The sequence below is a fragment of the Podarcis vaucheri genome, assembly GCF_965113315.1.
Source record: "Podarcis vaucheri genome assembly, chromosome: 3".
Classification (NCBI taxonomy): domain Eukaryota; kingdom Metazoa; phylum Chordata; class Lepidosauria; order Squamata; family Lacertidae; genus Podarcis; species Podarcis vaucheri.
Window position 1 is genome coordinate 19,558,960 of NC_138761.1, and position 19,650 is coordinate 19,578,609.

The 19,650-nt window shown below is 46.6% G+C and overlaps 1 protein-coding gene across 1 annotated transcript in view; it reads left to right on the forward strand.

The window, feature by feature from the left end:
• Nucleotides 1–610: 610 nt before the first annotated feature.
• The window catches only part of PPP2R5D (protein phosphatase 2 regulatory subunit B'delta), a 61,949-nt gene continuing 42,909 nt past the window's right edge, over nucleotides 611–19,650 (forward strand). The window contains exons 1-2 of the mRNA XM_082218071.1: nucleotides 611–847; nucleotides 5,602–5,718. Of these exons, the coding sequence (XP_082074197.1) occupies nucleotides 626–847; nucleotides 5,602–5,718 (339 nt within the window). The 5' untranslated portion in view covers nucleotides 611–625. The remainder of the gene's footprint in view (nucleotides 848–5,601; nucleotides 5,719–19,650) is intronic.

A 19,650-nucleotide genomic window follows, 5' to 3' on the forward strand; every position in this document is an offset into this window, starting at 1 on the left:
ATTTTAAAATCTGTTTTACGGTTCCTCCTATTGTTGAATTAATATTTTTTAATTTTTTGCCGCTTCATATAATAGCAGAACCTCGTACTTGAAGGAGCAGCGACCGAAACATTAATAATGGCTGGCACTTTTTAAGTGTGTGTGTGTGCATGTGCAAAGAATTATAACTGCAATGCAGTTGCCATTCTTTGGGAGCAGCTTCATTCACGGCAACCTTTCACTTCGCGGGGTTGCCTTCTCCACCGGCGTTTCTCCTTGACAATGACACAGAAAAGAGAGACACACAGAGAGAGAAAGAAAGAGGCCTGCACGCTGCACTACCCCAGTCGGTCCCTTATTTCACAAAAGGGCGCCCAGTCGCGGCACCCACACCCCTTCCAACTTATTCGAAGCAGCCATGGTGACCTATATCCATAATCCGGCAGCCCCTCCACCCCCAGCAGCCGGCGGCAGAGAAGCCCCCTCGCCCCCCTTGGCGCCCTCCTCCTCTTCCAATCCTACCCGCTTCCCCTACAACCGCGGCGGCGCCTTTTTGCAAAACCGGCAGCGGCCTCCTCCCGCCCTCCCCAGCTGCCCTTCAAACCGGCCGCCCAATTGCAAAAATCGGCGCGGCCGCCGGCGGCCAATGAAGCGAAGGCAGCGAGGCGGTTGCCAGGCAGGTTGGGCCGAGCAGGTCCAATCGGGGGCTCACCCAACCCAGCGCAGAGGAGGGAGGAGGAGGCGGCGGCGGCGGCGAGGAGAAACCGAGGGAGGGCGACGAGAGGAGGCCGGGCCGGCGGCGGCGGCGGGAGAGGCCGAGCGAGCGCTTTCGAGGTCCGGGATGCCCTACAAGCTGAAGAAAGAGAAGGTGAGCGAGCGGGGGCCGGCCCACCCCCCATCTCTCTCTGGCGCCACCCCGCCCCAGGGCCGGGGCGGTGGGGTGGGCGGGAGCGCCCGGGCGCCAAAGCCTTTCCCGGGGCCTGGCGGCATCCGAGCTCGGGGCCTCCGCCGGGAGTGGAGCCGCCACGCGCGCCGAGGACGCGGGCAGGAAGCAGCTGCACTTGCAGCAGCCCGAGGCTTCGACGCAGGATCCGTGTGCCTGTGCAACACACACACACACACACACACACTCACGAGCAAATCAGTGCACACACACCTGCAGGTCTAGGTTTGCAACACACACACACGTATGTATATCCTATGTAGGAAAGGGCGCACTGGCCAGACAATGCACCACATATTTGTTATTACCCCTGAGCACGGGCCTCTTGGGTTAAGCAAGCGCCCGCGCGCGCACACACATCTTTATATCAATATCTGATTCACATATATTTAGGAAAGGCACTGACCGGGCAACACACAGCATATTTGTTACTACACTCTTAAGCACGGGCCCCCTGGGTTAAGCATACACAAGTACATATGTATCTTTATTTCTGTATCTACATCTAATGCATATATATTTAGGGTGGAGGGAAGACGCACGGGCCAGACAATGCACAGCATATTTGTTATTATCCGTGGGTTGAGCATACACACAAAACACACAAATACATATGTCTTTTAAATCTAATTGCCGGAAAAGACGCCCTGGTCAGACAATGCACAGCCCGTTTGTTGTTAACTGCCTCTGAGCACGGGCCCCCTGAGTTAGGCGCGCACACGCGCAGGCAGGCAAGCACCCACACGGGGGAGAAAATGTCCGCACTCGTGCAGGAGCCTTGCACCTGGGGAGAGGCGGGCTGAGGAGAGTGTCGGCGGCGTAACACAAGGGTGCTGACGGGCAAGAGGCCGTTGCATCCTAGACGGGGTGGAAGGAGAAATGCAGGGGCCGAGAGTAAGGCGAGGGAGGAAGGAGAAGAGGCGATCGCAGCATGGTGCATAGGCAAGCGCCGTTGCATGGCACGGACGGGGGGGGAGGGGGTTGGGTTGGGTTGAGTGCTTGCTTGCTTGCGGAGAAAGAGGGAATCTAGTAGTGACGGTCTCCGTGGCAGTTCCGGAGGCGGGGGGGGGGACCCAACACGGATCTGGGCCTGGGCGTCCTAGAATGCAGTGTGCGCGCACCGATAGCGGAGGATGCGCTGCGCTTCTTTGTATGCTTCCTTCGCGTCCATCGCTTCCGGTTCGGGGGCTCCCTGTGCAGGCGTGTGCGCGATGCGCGTGTGTGTGTTGGTGTTGCATTCGGAGGTCAGACAAGCACAATAGGCCTCACACTTGTCTTGCCATGCAGCAGGGGGAGGCCTAAGGACAGATTGCTCCCTTTAAATCGGACCCTTGCGTTTCAAGCACAAAGTTATGGAAAAGAGTACACAGTCATTGTTGCCTTTCGCAGTGCATCGCAACCACACCTAAGTGGCACTGGGGCAAATGCAGATTTAGGCAAGCGGCAGGAGTGGAAGTGGGGCAAATTCAAAGCCCATGTAGAAAGGCACTGCTGATATGATATTTAGGAAATATGTGTGTGCATGTGCATGTAAAGAGGAAGAATCTTGAAAAAAAGGTTTGATTGTGTTATTTTGTGCAGGGCACAGAGTTCAGGTGTGCGCTATGTGCAAATGCAGAGGAGGCTGTATAGGTAGTGTAAGCACCTGGTGGGGCTCTGGGTGCTAAGTGGAAGTGCACAGAGAATCCTGTGCAGACATTGGCCAGGCATTTGTGCATAACTTTAAGGGGATAGAAGACAGAACTCCTGTGAACTGCTGTACACTGCAGAAGTATGCAGAACACAAACAAACCTGCAGAGTCTAGGATTCGGAGCAGAGTCTGAAAGACTTAGCACCCCAGAAGTAATGTGCAAATTCATGTACGTGCAATGTAGGCGTGGCACCTCTGTGTGACATACAACATGTGGCACAAATGTGTGGATCAGTTGCAGAGAGGAAGTATGCAAAGTGGGGCATGTTGGCATGCTGAGCTAAAGGTTCATGAGTGCAACATTCCTGCTAGTGGAAGTGGACCTGCATTGCATAGGGAAGGCTGCATGTTCAATTTCCAGAAGCTCTTAGTAGGGCCAAGAAAGACTTCTATCTAAACCCTGGAAAACAGCTGCCAGGCTTTAGATGGCTTTGAACTTAGAACAAGACCTGTTCCTGTGTACTAATGTTCACCTTCATGAAGCAGGAACATGTAAATAATAATAATTTTCTTATACCCCACCAGTGTTTGAAACTCCCATTGTCCTAGGCTCATTTTGTGACAGGAATTTCATTAGCACGAGCCTTTTCTGAGCTCTGGGTGCAGCACTGTGCCTAAAATTTCATATTAAAACTGCAGAGTGGAAGGAAAGGAGGACCTTTTTTCTGCCTCCCCACTTCCAGCTACTCTCCGAAGACTGGAGAAGAGACCCTCTTAAGAATATTAGGGGGGTGGGCAGGGGAAGGACTGGACCCTGAGAAAAATGAACATAATGTTTTAGCTGCAGTTCATTCATTTTCAGCTTTGTATTCTTGTTATTAAAAAAGTGTGCCTAGACATTATGCTGTTGTGTCCATAACCTAGATTTAAGGTGCCATTTAGCTCCTAGCTTCATATCTTAGTTTCTAACACTGTACCCCACCCATCTGACTGGGTTACCCTGGCCACTCTGGGCGGCTTCCAGCAATATACGGGGGGGGGGGCACCTCACATCAAGCATTAAAAGCTTCTTGAAACAGGGCTGCCTTCAGATGTCCACGAAAAGTCATGTAGTTGTTTATCTGTTTGACATCTGACTAGAGGGCGTTCCACAAGGCGGAACCGAGAAGGCCCTCTGCCTGGTTCCTTGTAACATCACTTCTCGCAATGAGGGAAGGGCCAGAATGCCCTTGGAACTGGACTTCAGTGTCCGAGCCGAATAATGGGGGTAGAGACACTCTTTTAGGTATACAGGGCTGAAGCTGTTAGGGCATACTGGGAGTCAATGTAGATCTTTTAGGACCAGTGTTCTATGACCCTGGTGGCTGCTCCCAGTCACCAGTCTAGCAACTGCATTTGGGATTAATTGTAGTTTCCAAGTCACCGTCAGAGGTAGTCCCTGGTTCCGATTTAAATGAGAGGTATAATCCACATACTGATGAACACTCAGCCCAAATCTCCTGATGATCTCTCACACGTTTTATTTGAGCAGTGGATATGGACCTAAAGGCACAACACAGAATCTCTTCACAATGCAGTGGTACCTCGGGTTATATACGCTTCAGGTTACAGACTCCGCTAACCCAGAAATAGTGCTTCAGGTTAAGAACTTTGCTTCAGGATGAGAACAGAAACCGTGCTCCGGCGGCGGCAGTGGGAGGCCCCGTTAGCTAAAGTAGTGCTTCAGGTTAAGAACAGCTTTAGGTTAAGTACGGACCTCCGGAACGAATTAAGTACTTAACCTGAGGTACCACTGTATGGTTCTAACAGATAACAGCAAAGGTTGCTAGGTTCATAGCAGGGGCAATCAGAATAAGGGCCACTAACTGACGGCTGATTCAGGACTTTAAATTGTGCTCTTATATCAAGTTTACTTTTCTGAGTATACTGTAATGTTTCACTGTTGCTATGGCCATTGGCTAATGCAAATAAAGTTTAATCTATCTATCTTCACAATATGGTTATCAAACACATGCATTTCACAGCAAAAAACAAAAGTGGTCCTGCAGCATGGATACTATTTGTTATTTTTTCTATCCCACCTTTCCTCAAACAAGCCCGTTCTGCTCCCCATTTTATCCTCAAAGCAACCCTGAGCCATAGACTAGTCTGAGAGTGAATGGCTGGCTCAAAGTCACCCAAGCAAGCTTCATAGCTGAGTGAGGATTTGAACCCTGGCCTAGTCCTTGTCCAGTACTCTTAACCACTATGCTGCACAGGCTCACTAAAGCATCATTTTCCGCAGCAGCCCATCACATATGCCTTGGCGCAGGTCAAATTCCCTTGCAAAATATGTTTTAATACAACTGGTAAATGTATTTTCCTTACCTGTGATGAAGTTCGTTTAGATTCTAGCCTGTGCACACTTGCCTGAGAGAGCGCCCCATTGAATTCTACCTTGGTCAGTACGGCTTCTGTCTGTGTTAGGGTGGAAAAAATAGGCCGAATACAGATTTTGTTGACTGTCCACACACCAGTTGAATGGAGCTCCCTCCCCGCAGCTTGAGAACCTCTTTTCAGTTTGTCCTCCAGTCTTTGTTCTCTGCCTGCATTGCAAACTGCTTTCTAAATAGCAGTTTACTAGCATTTGCTTGCTGTTGGCAGATAAGCCCTTTCCCGTGGAGGATGGCAGGAGCAGAGACTCGGCTGCTCTGGCTAAGGCAGAGAGAGCAACAGGCTGCAAAACAGGCAGCTGCCCCCCACCAGTGGGTGGGACTTCAGGAGAGTCAGGTGCCCTTTTTAAAGGGAAGAGAATTGATCGTTCTAGCAGAAGCACTCGGATGATGATCAGTGTGTTTCCATACACAGACTTTTCTCTTGCGCCAGGAAGTTTGTGTCTCTTGGGCACCGACATGGAGAGCATGGTATAGGAGCCTATTTATGGGATGGTGTCCTCTTTTTCTGTCGGGGTTTCATGATGCTTGCCTTGCAGGATCCATGAACTTTGTTAAGCTGTTGGTAAAAGAGTGCATCTGAATGTGCTTTTTTCCTGTTCCTTTTCCTCCTTAGGAGCCTCCAAAGTCTACTAAAAGCACTACGAAAGCCAGTAGCAGCAGTGGTAGCAGCAGTGGTGGTGGTGGCGGCAGTGGCAGTGGCAAAGATGGAGGCACGGAGAATTCAGAAGAGGTAGGATGCTGAAGTCATCTTTTGCATGATGTATGTTGCAGACTGGTTGGCTTAGAGGAGCCTTCCCCGACACGGGGACCACCAGATATTTTGGACTGCAACTTCCATCCGTGTTCCTTTCAGCCCCTGTGCTGATAGGTTATTGTGAGATCAGAGAGGGAGAAGGGGATTGGTAAAGGAAGAATGGAAACCACCAGTAGAAATTAAATCTCTACGCAAGCCGAAAAAGCACGTGAGAGGTTGCAGTATGTGGTGGTTTAGCATGTAACATAATAATTAAGTGTCTGAACTATAAAATTCAAATCTACCGTTGGTGTTGGAACTCCTGAAATTACTTCTATTCAAGCCACACAGCCTCAGCAGATTCCATTTCCTCATCTGAAACATGGTGATTATAATAATGATATACTGTACCTTATGTGGTTGTTTTGCGGATTGCAACAAAATCATATACATAAAACAGTTCGGACAATTATAAATTTTGTATAAGTGTTGAATATAATCCATCTATCAGCTTTTGGTAATTTGTGATTATTTCCTGAGCTCTTTTACCTACCCTCTTATTTAATTATAAAATACGGTCGTTTTAGATGAAAAATAGGCAGAACCTATTTTATGGGGTGTTTTTTTTTTTAATTAAGAGAGATAAAGGGTGAGAACTAAACCTTGTGGGAAAGGAACCAAACAGAAGACTAGTCAAGTGTGTGTGTCTAGGGTAGATGGAGATTACCAGAATACTATTTTGGTGCACAGAATTAATGGCAGAGAAATTCAAGTGAAGGATGTTTAGCTTAATTGATGGCATTCATGGAATTGACTGTGGTAGAAAAGCGTACAGGTTGCGGACTTGCTTTCAAAATCTAAAAGAAGATTTTGCTTTTTTTTTCCTCCTTGAAATTCAAATAAGTGGCAGTATTGTAAATAGAAAAAAAGGAGAAAGGTTAGAACAAAAATATCTGTTTCTCTATTTAGACTGAAACATTTTTTGGGGCTGCAGGTGTTTTTGAACTACACCTCCCATCATCCCTGACATTGACCATTCTGGTTGGGGCTGATGGGAGTTGTAGTCCAAAAAATCCGGAGGACACCAGATTGGTGAAGTTTGGGTTAAAGGGACAGCAGTGCTGCAAGATTCGAAGCACAAGGGTTCTTCTTCCCATGGTACAATCTGTGTATTGTCAAAGATGAGAATGCCTGTGTGGTAGTGAAGTTCTCTTAGAGTTAATCCATCGTTGAGGCTTCTTGATGAGGTTCTGGTAGATAAGGTTCCCCCTCCTTGGGGTCTGCTTCCATTTAGCACTGACACCTCAGCCTTAGAAAACATGAGGTGGTCTTATTTTGGAATAAGAAACAAAGGTCCATTTAACGGTCACTTGAAGATAGGGCTGGGAAAATTCCAGCTGCTTTGTTGCTTGGGTTCTTAAACTCTTGATGCTGTCATCTAGGAATTGGAAAGGTCTGCAGGATCTGATAATAGCTTTTAAAAATGGAGGCCTAGGACTTGAAATTATTTTTCATCAGCTGTGAGTTTGGAAGAAGTTTTTTTGTGTCTGAAGTCGAGAGTGCTCCAAAGATATATTCTTCAATCAATAGCTTTTAATAATTCGGGGCAACTCTGGAATAATAAAATTCTAGTACTGTACTAAAATATGTAAACACAATTGGGAATTCCACCTTGTGTATATTTGCTCATTGTGTCCGAAGTGGGAAGAGGAACACCATCCACTGTGTTGGTCAGCAGATATCTTGGGGGTTTCCCACGACATGACCCAGGGAGGAGTCAGGCTAGCATTTCCTGAGTCAATGGAAGATTCCCATTTTCCTACTTGAATGTGTTGGTGGTAGACCTCTCCTTCCCATTTTGAATCACAGGAGTCCTAAACATTAGCTTTTCAAGGTTAGATCCCTTTGATAATATTGTTGATCACACCCGGGTTGGTGGTGGTGGTGGGAGAAACTGTGGCTCTCCAGAAATAGTTGGACTTCTAGCTCCCATCATCTGTGACCTTGGCCATTCTGGTTAGGAGTTGGGAGTCCACAAGTGCCCTTTCTTTGGATTAAACCAAACAATGTATTGTGGAAAGCTTTCCATCTCGTAATGGCAGTGAGGACAGGGTTATTGCTTTCCCCAAAGGTAGCTGGTTGCTCTCAGATGTAGTGGAAGATGCTGTCCCATAATTTTACAAGACATCTGAAGGCAGCCCTGTTTAGGGAACTTTTTAATGTCTGATGTTTTATTGTATTTTTAATATTTGTTGGAAGTCACTCAGAGTGGCCGGGGAAACCCAGCCAGATGGGTGGGGTATTATTATTAATTATAATAATTAGTGTTGAAGTAAGATTCAGCTTGGGGTGGGCAGATGGGGTTATTGGTTTGTTCCTGTTCTTCTTGTTATTATGCATTTTGTGTTTTTTATCTTGTGTTTTTATGTTGAGATCTACAAATGAAGGATGGTATACAAATTTAATAATAATCATCATCTCTGGTTGCAGAAACAGACTTCTTTTATTGGCTTGAAGTAGAGTAGGGTGAAGAAAGGGACTAAGCAAGCACCGGGAAATGCCTCTTTTCATGTATTGTTGTCTTGAAGATTTACTGTAAGTCCTAACATTCAGGGACAAGAGCCCCATTCATATAATGTAGGAACGCTTATTCACAGATATGTATATTCGTGGGCATCAAGGGCATACATTGGAAGTTCTGTGATATCACTTTGAACAGTCATGGCTGTCTCCCTAGAATTATGGGAACTGCAGTTTTTTAAGGGTGCTGAGAGTTGTTGTGAGAGCCCTATTCTATTTCAGGAGCTACAATTCCCAGAGTGGTTTAGCAGTAAATACCTCTCCACAGGGAACTCTTGAGAATTGTAGCCCTGTGAGGGAATAGGGCCCTCCTAATAACTGTCAACACCCTAAACCAGGCTTCCTCACCCTCTGCCCTCCAGATGTTTTGAGACTACAATTCCCATCATCCCTGACCACTGGTCCTGCTAGCTAGGGATCATGGGAGTTGTAGGCCAAAAACATCTGGAGGGCCGAGGTTGAGGAAGCCTGCCCTAAACAAACTATAGCTCCCACAGTTTTTGGATGGAAGCCATGACAGTCTAAAGTGCTATCAAAGTTCTTTAAATGTATGGTGTGAAGGTTGCCGAAGGCAGAGGGAATAAAATGAGAAAGTGAGGTCAGGCTGCTGAAAATATTTTAGGCTATCATACAGACCCCACTTATCTGGGAGTAAGCCCCATTGAATTAATTGAGATTTACTTGTGAGTAGACATGGTTAGGATTGCAGCCATAGTCTTTTTAGATGCCACCAGGCACTCTTGTCATATTTTTTGTTGCACCATAATACAGCTACCCTTGTGGCATTGATTAAAAGTTGCTAATGACGATGGCTGGAGTTCTTTCAAAACTATCAGTAAATAATGTTCTGTTGCGCTAGCATGGCTATTACTATTCAATGAAACAACAGCTCTAGTTTTCGCACAGCCTGCTAAAAAAACGATGCCGATGCAGTTTCTGAAAGCATAGTTGTGAGTGTGTGACACCTAAGAATGTGCTAAGCAATTGTGAGCATCCTGGAAGCAAGTGTAAAACTAACTCGAGGCTTTCCGTTAATTTTGGCTGAGAAGCTGTTGCTATGCCCCAGCAGTTGGCATGAAAGAATTGGGGCTGTCAGCTTTTGCCCTCTTGAGTAGGGCTGGGGAAAAATATTCCAGATTTCCTAGGCTGCCCTAACTTAACTGTTTAGGGGCCTAGCACTAAAGCTCATGAGCCAGTGTGGTGTAGTGGTTAAGAGTGGTGGACTCGTAATCTGGTGAACCGGGTTCACGTCTCCGCTCCTCCACATGCAGCTGCTGGGTGACCTTGGGCCAGTCACACTTCTCTGAAGTCTCTCAGCCCCACTCACCTCACAGAGTGTTTGTTGTGGGGGAGGAAGGGAAAGGAGAATGTTAGCCGCTTTGAGACTCCTTAAAGGGAGTGAAAGGCGGGATATCAAATCCAAACTCTTCTTCTTCTTCTTCTTCTTCATGTGGGTCAGGAATCCCTATTTTTCTGTACTTGGGATTTATCCCGTTCTTCCTCCACATTGGGGAAGGCATGGAAGAAAACCTGCAAACTGTTCAGCAGCTTGCATCCATTAGCAAGATGTTTTTTGGGCTGAAAATAATTAGAATAGCAAATGGGTCGGAGAAGCTCAGAAGCTGTCCTCTATTCCTGCTATGTTGGAGCTGGGCAGCAGTCACACCCTAGCAAAGAATGATCTTTAGTTGCTTCTAATGGGTGTGCATCTACATAGAGGTGAACCCGGCAGTTACCAGAGCAATCAGATGCTGAAATATAATGTCTGTGTGCAGGCTTTTAATGTGCAGAGATCTGGACACAAACCAAGAACTCCGTTGTCTTGCTCCCATAGAGGGCAGGGCACCTTTTCAGTCTGCATTGCTTTTTGATGCGGAAACAGCAGCCCTCTGAAACTATTGACCTAATCAAAGCCCGCTTAAAGTAGAGAAAAGGGCCTGTGCCCTACATGCAATTCAAAGCCAGCCTTGTAGGTGTAAATCTGCAACTCCTTTCAATGGCAGCTGTGGCACCAGTGCGTAACCAAACTCATGCAATGCACATTTAGTCATGAGTTGGTTCTTTATCGGATGCCTTCTGATTTTGAACCAGCATCCTAGTATGGTTCGTTTGCCAGAATCTCTCTGAGGTCTGGACTGGTGTTGCTACTGAACAATCCTGCCCTGCTCCATTCCTGATGTGCATTAAGATGTTCCTTGCAATTCCTCTCCTATGTCAGATCTGCCGCTGCCAAAGGTACAACACTAGTCGTACAAATGGAAGCCACACCCATTATCTCCTGCAAGTACAGACTTATTGCTTACATAGGCTGACGGGGCATGTCTTCCTTAGACAAAACTGATTGCAGGTTTCCAGCTCTCTCCTCCAAAATAATTTGTCTCTCAGTTACTCCCCATGAAAGGATAAATTTAGGTGTTTGAGGTGTGAAAATCATCATGCGTGCAAGCTGATACGTTCTCTCATTGAAACTAATTATTGCAGCAGCGGCCTTTAGCTTGTAGTTGCTTCCAGTGTGCAGGGCAGGACCATGTTTACTCTTTGCTCAAACAAATCAAATTAAAATTCTGCATCAACAAAAGTTCAGTTCTGCAATGTCCATATGCTAGGGCAAAAATGAGCACACTTGCATAATTTCCCTTGTTTAATTTATTCCCCATTTCCGTGTTACTTAATTTATCCTGGTTTTTCTAGTTAGGAAGTGGGGATGGACAAAAACCAACAGAAGGCACTGGACTCCTGTTTTTCTCCCCCCACCTAGCCAACCAAACTTAGGAAGTCTTTGTTTATCAATTCTCCGGCTGCTGAGATTTCAGGAGGCATTAACCACACACTTTCAAGCATGCCTTTCCAGCCACAAGAACAGGAAGCTTGCCCGCTCCTTTTTATGAATACTGAGTTTTTGTGGGAGCAGAATAAGCAGTACCATGTTAATCCTGAATCCAGTACCATGTTCTGTGTTTCTGATGCATTGCATCACACCCACTGCCCTTCTTGGAGCTTTACTTTAGCAGAGGAAGTTCTCCCCACTTGCAAGCTCAACATCATATCAAGCTCTGTTTCTTCTGACATGTACTGTGGATGGACCATAGCTCTACGGGTAGAGCTCATGCTTTGAGTCCAGACAGCCTCGGGTTCAATCCCTAGGATCCCCAGCTTAAAAAAAAAAAAGGCTCATGTTAGCAGGTGATGTGCGAAGGATATTTGCCTGACATCTTGGAGAGCTCCTTGCAGCTAGACACCAGTGTGATTTTGGGAAGTTTCCTCCAGCACTGCAGGGCAGAGAACTGGCAGCCCTAATAAAGATGCCGGAAGGAACAATTAGAAGTGAGCTGCTCCAGTTTGCAAAGAGAGAAGCAGAGGTGGTGATAGAGAAACCTGCAAAGTTCTTTTTCCAGCAACACTAATAAAATTACCTCTCCGTATGGCAATGAATTTCAAACACTTGGGGGGCGGGCCCCAATGTCAAGGGCTGCTCAGAAGTCTACATTAGAATAGCCCTGCTGGCCAGGTCAGTGGCCTATCTAGGCATGCAATCCTTAGAGTGCCCAGTCAGATGCCTGTGGAAATCCCACATACAGGATATAAGTGCAACAGTGCTCTCCCTTCCAGCAGCTGGTATAAAGGGACATGCTGTCTCTAGCCACCAATAGCCTTACCCTCCGTCAATTTGCCTTCTCGTCGTTTAGTCATTTAGTTGTGTCCGACTCTTCGTGACCCCATGGACCAGAGCACACCAGGCACTCCTGTCTTCCACTGCCTCCCGCAGTTTGGACAAACTCATGCTGGTAGCTTCCAGAACACTGTCCAACCATCTCGTCCTCTGTCGTCCCCTTCTCCTTGTGCCCTCCATCTTTCCCAACATCAGGGTCTTTTCCAGGGAGTCTTCTCTTCTCATGAGGTGGCCAAAGTATTGGAGCCTCAGCTTCAGGATCTGTCCTTCCAGTGAGCCCTCAGGGCTGATTTCCTTCAGAATGGAGAGGTTTGATCTTCTTGCAGTCCATGGGACTCTCCAGAGTCTCCTCCAGCACCATAATTCAAAAGCATCAATTCTTCGGTGATCAGCCTTCTTTATGGTCCAGCTCTCACTTCCATACATCACTACTGGGAAAACCATAGCTTTAACTATATGGACCTTTGTTGGCAAGGTGATGTCTCTGCTTTTTAAGATGCTTTTTAAATTTGCCCAGTCCTCTTAAAGTCGCCCATGCAGCAGTGGGTGCCTTGCAGTGTGGCCCTGATGCTTGAGGACATGAAACCTGCCCCTTAGTCTGAAGCACAGTTGTTGCTCAGAGCACACGGAGGGGTAATTGCATTGCAGCTGCTTGTTCTTCCGGCTTCAGAAAGAGCACGAGCAGGTTGAAGGAACAGTGAGCAGACTTAAGAGTCATTCCTGGAAATGACAAAGCAGAGGGAACCAAGGCTGCTTAGGATGCTGCCTCAATGCCAAGTCAGACCATTGGTCCATCTAGCTGACTGGCAGCATCTTTCTGGGAATCTCTCACAGCCCTTACCTGGAGATGCCGGGGATTAAACCTGGAGCCTTGCTCATCCAGAGCAGATGCTCATTGGCTGAGCTACAGCCTAGAGGTGCCAGTTGCTGAACCGCATTGCTCTAAATGCTTGGATGCTCCCTGCCTTTCAGTAAAACGAAACAGAGCAGCTCCTGTGCTTTCAAGATGCTAGCAGGTCAGGGAGATGGATTCTAGCCTAGACATGCTATGTTGCCCAGATCCTTTGTTGGTTTCCTTTTAGTGGCTTTTGAGTGGATCAGCACTAGGAAAGCTCTCTATTCATTTCCAGGGCAAGCACAACTGAAGAGAATCTCACACAGTGGAAACAAGAACACACACAAACACACACACATTTTAAAAGCAGGTCTAAAAAAGAACGTTGAAAGAGCAAACATCAACATGGCAAAGGCAATTTCAAGACCCAAGTCTTGCAATGCTGGGACCTCAGAAATGAGAGATTTTGTTTAGATGTAAAGTGTGAAAAGGGACTGAGCCTTAAGCGTGGCAGGCCCTGTCCTGTGGAACTCACTGCCAGTAGAGGTTTGGCAGGAACCACCCTTCCATCCAGATTTCTTCTGTTTAGACATGCCTTTGCAATATGAATTCTCTTTTTTAGCCAATCAGTATTTATTAATGTTTTTATGCTGATTTTATTTTCATGCATTGTACTATTGTCTTGATTTTTTACATATATAAAAGTGTGGATTATAAATATGTAGGTAAATTAAAAGAGAGAGAGCACTCTTTGCCAGAAGAACAAAGAGATACCCAACTTTGCTGAATGGTCAAGCCTTGTAGCTGTCCACAGTGCAGTTTTTACATGTGTGCCAGTTTTTATATGGAAGCAGGGATCATTCAGGTATTTGATCGCTTCTGCAATCTAAGATGTCAAGCAAAAGATACATTGCGTGGGGCATCTGATTTTGTACCTTAGCTCTAGCTTTCTGTTAAAAAGCTGTGGTTCTTCCATCCCACTAGCCAGGAGTAGGAATGGCCACAGCAGTTCCTTCCCACATAAAGAGGAATGAAGGATTCTGCAAACCTGTTCACTTATAAGACCCTGACAAAAAGAGCAGTCTTTTATCCTGCAATTCTACTATAGCTACTTTTCATAGAATCATAGAATTGGAAGGGACCCCCAAAAGCCATCTATCTCAACCAACTGAAATGCAGGGATACCTTTGCCAACCCCAACTGCTTCCTTCCGACAACTTACCTTGGGATGCTAAATTGTAACGTGAGAAAGAAATCCTAAAAAGAGATATTTTGAACTCTTTTTGAGTTTCAAGTGTTTATTGCTTTGTCATTTTCAGAGTTGGAACAGAAGGCCGAAACTGGATGTGATGCTAAATTTGGCACTCGCTGCTCCCTCTTTATTTTAAAAAAGCAGCCGCTTGGCAGAGATAGGAATTTTCATCAGAACAACAGTGCGTGGGAAGAGGTTAAACCTTTCTTCTTGGCCGCCTTCTCCCCCTCCGGCTGCTAATAACTGCAAGAGGGAAGCTCCCATTCATGGAGGATAGGGCTTCTCAATGGCTACTAGCCCCCATGACCAGGTCTCCACGTTTGGAAGGCAATGTTTCTCGGAATGTCAGTTGTGGGAATTGCAAGTGGGGAGAGAGTGTTGTTGTGCTAAGGTCCTGCTTTCGGACTTCCCATAGCCACCTGGTTGGCCTCTGTGAGAGACCAGGTTGTTGGACCAGCTGGGCCAGGCACCCCCAAACTGCGGCCCTCCAGATGTTTTGGCCTCCAACTCCCATGATCCCTAGCTAACAGGACCAGTGGTCAGGGATGATGGGAATTGTAGTCCAGAACATCTGGAGGGCCGAAGGCTGGGGATGCCTGAGCTGGTCCATTGGTCTTTTCCAGTGGGGAGTCTTCTTACGTTCCACTGGTGCCAAAAAAACATGTTTCCTTCCATGCTGATGGTAGCAGCCATGGGAGGCGATTTTTATGGGAAATTTCAGCAGGGAAGGAAAGGTCCTGATGGAAATCATCCCTCCTTGTTGCCTGCTATTAGTGGCTTAAAAAAAAAATGCAGCAGCAAGCATCACATATAATTTAAGTCCAGAGAGAGAGAGAGAGAGACTCCCTTTTATTTCTTCTTGTCCTCAAAAATTGGGCGGGACAGTGTGCTTGTTTTTTAAGCCAGCAAACTCTGTGCAAGCACGTTTCTGACGAAAGCACAGCAATTCAGTTGCAGGAACTTCCAATAAGGCTGCTTGTTGCCTTTTAAATCTTCCGATCTCCTCTGGGCAAAACAATAAGAGGCTGTTTCTGCTTATTCTGCTGTCGCCAGGTGCTTCTAAACCAGAAATCTTCCAGGGGGGCTCATATTATATTTTGTGGAGGTTTTGTTGAGGTTCGTTTGTTTGTGTGTTCTTCTTTTCTTCTTTTCTTTAAAAAACACTCCCAACTGACAGGCTGATACAACCTTTCTCTCTCTCTCTCTCTTTAATATACTCTATTCAAGATTCTGGGGAAGGATGCGCTGAGAAGTGGCACAGGGCCTCTTCAGACTTATAATGAACTGGCTGTGGTGAGATCCTGTTAATATTCAGCAGGCAGCGGGGGTGGGGTGGGGGCTGGCAAGGCGCCCCATGGCCCTTGTAAGAGAAGTGGGGAGCGAGGGCTGGGCAGCAGAAAAAGGGCCATCCATTTCCAAATGTCTTTTGGAGAGCATTGTTTGGTCCAGTTTGCTTCCCACAGTACTCTCCCCCCCCCCCCCGGTCCAGGGAATGCCTCCCCCATTTCCTATAGCTGCCATCCACAGCCTTTCTCTCTCCCCTCCCCACACTGCGTAGACCTTAAAAATGCTTTTCCTCCTCCCCTACTGAGGGGAAAGAGGGGCTACACAAACCTGTAAGGAGAGCTTCCTGTTCTTTGAGCCTTTTTTTAAAATGCCATTTTTGAAACGTTTTGAATTAACCTGCTAAGGGTTGGATTTGGGAGGCGAGAAGCGAACTTGGAGTGAATCCAGGGGGAAGTTCTGCCAGCCTTGCTAACTTAGCCTGTGTTGGTGAAACGAGGGCAGCATTTAGGAATGGGGTTCTTCTTCACTTTGAGTTATTTTTTCCCCTCTCTCTCTCTCTCTCTCTCTCCCTGTCTCTCCTGTTTCTAGGTGTCCTGCAGAATCCTTCCCTCCCCTTTGATATATTTGTTTATACCAGCTCCAGTTTAATCTCCTCCTGCTTTCACATTTGCCAGGGCTCTGGAGAGAGAGGGCTGTGTGTGTGTGTGTGTGTGTGTGTGTACACACACACACACAGCCATTCCTCATCTAGTTTCGTGTAGCCTTTTAAAAATTAAAATCTCGCTGAGTACAAAGGCAGTTGCATCATTGCTTGCACAAAATAATAAAGTGTGCGGCTATAGCCGTATAAAATCCATTCATTCAATTCGTAGTGCTCCCTTCTTCCCAAAGGGTGCATGTTGCCACAATACTTTACATTCCAGAGCACAGTGAATCACCATTGTTCCAGAAACGCATTTGGTCGTGCGGTGCAAGCTCTCCTAAAGCGTGTTAACTTGATCATGGTCAAGATTGACCAGTATCTTTGAGCCTATCTGTTTCTTGCAGCACTTGATCAGCCCGGGCCTTGTCCTCAGCAAACAACTCTGATCCATTGGATCACCGCTGCGTTGATGTCTGGACGATGGACTCTCCCTCCCCTCCAGCTCCTCCTTCCCAGCCTCATTGTTAACGTCTCCATTCATTATTATGCTGCAAATCTATACTTTGCTCGCTTCTTAAATCCTCTTCCCAATGTTACTCTGCCTTGGGCATTGGAACCTCAGGAGGAAGGCGATTTCAAAGCTGGGGGGAAGCTCTCTGTTGAAATCCCGCACTGTGACTAGCTTACCAACCCTTTTGTTGCTTTCCTCTCACTGGCTTTGGGGCGGATCAGCATGGAGAGACTCCTAATTAGCTCTTTGGGAGAGTAAACCCAAGGAGAGTTCGGCTCAAGGAGATAAAAGCAGGTTTCGAAAAGAACAGCGGATGAAGGCCCAAAAGGTGGGGTGGGAAGGAGACCGGTGAAAAGGAAGATCTTAACACAGCAAAGGCAGCAAAGGACTTTGCATTTCAGGCTTTTTGTTAGTGAGGTTACGGTAAGATGCAAAGAATCGTGGAGTCCAGATTTTGCAATTTGGTGTCATGCAGTTTGGCCAGATGTTCAGCTCAAGCCCAGGTGTCTGGCTACTGCATTCACAATGCACTATTTGCAACCCACCAGTCCACCATTTCAGCCTGCTTTGTATGAGAAAGCCTTGCCTAGATTTTGTCTCCTTTTGGATTTGCATCCAGAGTTCTGCCAGGTGGCTGTGCTCGGAGCAAACGGAGAAAGGTTTGACATTTTCCGCGCAAAACTCCTCTGCGATCGGTCTGCTGCTTCATCCACTTCATTATACTGTTGAGGTGACCCACCCTCTGCAAATGTGAAATTATCCTCTTAAGATAACAGGGCACTTATTAACGAGCAGCAAGCATGAATTCAAACACACCCAGGGCTGAGTCACGCATGGCGCTAGTCCCCCGCCTCCTAAGCTCGGTGGCTCTCAGCAGAATGAGCAAGCTGTCTCCATTTGGAAGTGCCGTGGTTCTGAACTGACATTGGATGATACGGCAGTTCTGCCTGGAGGCAGGCATTTGATCTGTGATGGCTCATTCACATGTGCATCAAGTGGCGGCTTGCTGCTGTAGATAAGGAGCAGTGAACATGCATGTGTGAGCTAGTCCTTAGTGAAGGGCAGACACTTTTTTGGGGGGATTCTGTGAGGGTGTCAGCCTTGCCTGCATTTTTTATTTTTATTTTTAAAAACATTTTTCATTTAATGTGGAGTTGGGGAACCTTTTTCAGTCTCGGGGGGGGCACTTTGCATTCCCATGGGTCATATGCCCGTGATGGGCATGGCCAGAGGCAGTATTAGTGCATTTTGCGACTGGCACAGGTCCAGTTGTGACCATGTGGAGGTCTCTGAATGTCAGGTTGGCAACAGACACCTCCATCTGACTGGCTCCTCCTGTTTTCTTAAGAAAGTAAGCAGAAGGGCTTATTTATTGCATTTATATGCTACCTTTTCCTCCAGGGAGTACATGGCTCCCCCCTCCTCAGATAATCCTTACAACGACACTGTGAGGAAGGTTAAGAGGCTGTGACTGGCCCAAGGTCAGCCAGTGAGCTTCCCTGGGGATTTGAGCCCGGACCTCCCAGCTCCTAGTTCGACACTCTAAGCCAGGCACCCCCAAACGCAGCCCTCCAGATGTTTTGGGACTACAACTCCCATGATCCCTAGCTAGCAGGACCAGTGGTCAGGGATGATGGGAATTGTAGTCCCAAAACATCTGGAGGACCGAGTTTGGGGCTGCCTGCTCTAAGCACTATACCCCTCTGGTTTCCTAAAGTCCTTCTGCTATGGGGCAGCTATATGAATTAAGTAGGTAAATAAATATGGGGAAAGCAAAATGTCACTTAGAGAAGGATCTGAAATATATTCCTTGAAGCTTGAACTTGCTTTATTCTGGATTTTATTTTGTGTTTTAATGTGCTGTAAACAGCTTTGGTATTTTTTTCTTAATAAAATAAAGCTGTATAGAAATGAATAGCAATAATAAATTAAATTGCAAAAAAGGTGCCTAGACCAGGGTTTGAAATTAGCAGGGCGCCAGGTGCATTTTGCACCTAAAGATTCTCTGTTTGCGATCACCTCAAAAAGTCTGGGTGCAGTTTTTTGTGCCTGGCTGACACTCAATGTTTGTGCTGTATGGTAGCCTTTTTTGAGGTTTTTGGTGATTTTTGAAGCTTTTCCGACACCGTGCTTCGCTAGACGAAAAAACTCGCGAATGAATTAATTTCGTCTTGCAAGGCACCACTGTATACGTTAAGGAGAGACAATATGTTAAAGAATTTAACAATTAAGAAGAGTTTGGATTAAAGAGTAGAGTGTTTTGAAAACTGAAGTATGGTACCAATATTGCTATTGTAAACATGCTTATCAAAATAATAAATAAAGTATTGTGTCCCCCACAATGGCGCTCATAGCCCAGGTCCCAGAAGCCATTTGGCTCCTAGCTTTTCTATCCCAGTTTCTAACCCTGGCCTAGACGTTCCGTTGTGGTGACTGCAACCTAGGTTTAAGGTGCCATTCAGTGGTGATTAGCTCATATATCTTAGCTGTGAATCTTAACCTTTTGTACAGTACAGTGGTACCTCGGGTTACAGATGCTTCAAGTTACAGACTCTGCTAACCCGGAAATAGTACCTCGGGTTAAGAATTTTGCTTCAGGATGAGAACAGAAATCATGTGGCGGCAACGGGAGGCCCCATTAGCTAAAGTGGTACCTTAGGTTAAGAACAGTTTCAGGTTAAGAACGGACCTCCAGAACGAATTATGTTCTTAACCTGAGGTACCACCATAGACCACATTTCAGCCATGCAGAAGTCAAGAGTTTTCGGTACCCACACACCTGTCACTCCATCCAGGTGAGCAAGAGGCATTATCACAGTTCAACAGCAGCTTACAGGCAGGCAAAAGCACTCATGGAGGCTGGTGACATAGGGCTGGTAAGATGTGTGGTCTGAGGCGAGGCATGTAGCCTAGGCAAGAGTCCTGAAAGCCACAGAGAGAGTTCTGGAGCTCTATAGTTGGCCCTCCAGACCTGAGAGTTGTATACCCTTGATTTAATGAATGAATGTGTTATGGTAAAAGAAAAAGAAAAAGAAATCAATGTAAATGGCAACGGAACCTCTTAAAGGAGAGAGCCCAGGGAAGTGGAAAAATAGGGCCCTGTGTTTAAAATGTATAGGGTTTCTTTTCCATTGTAACAGCTACGCCTTAC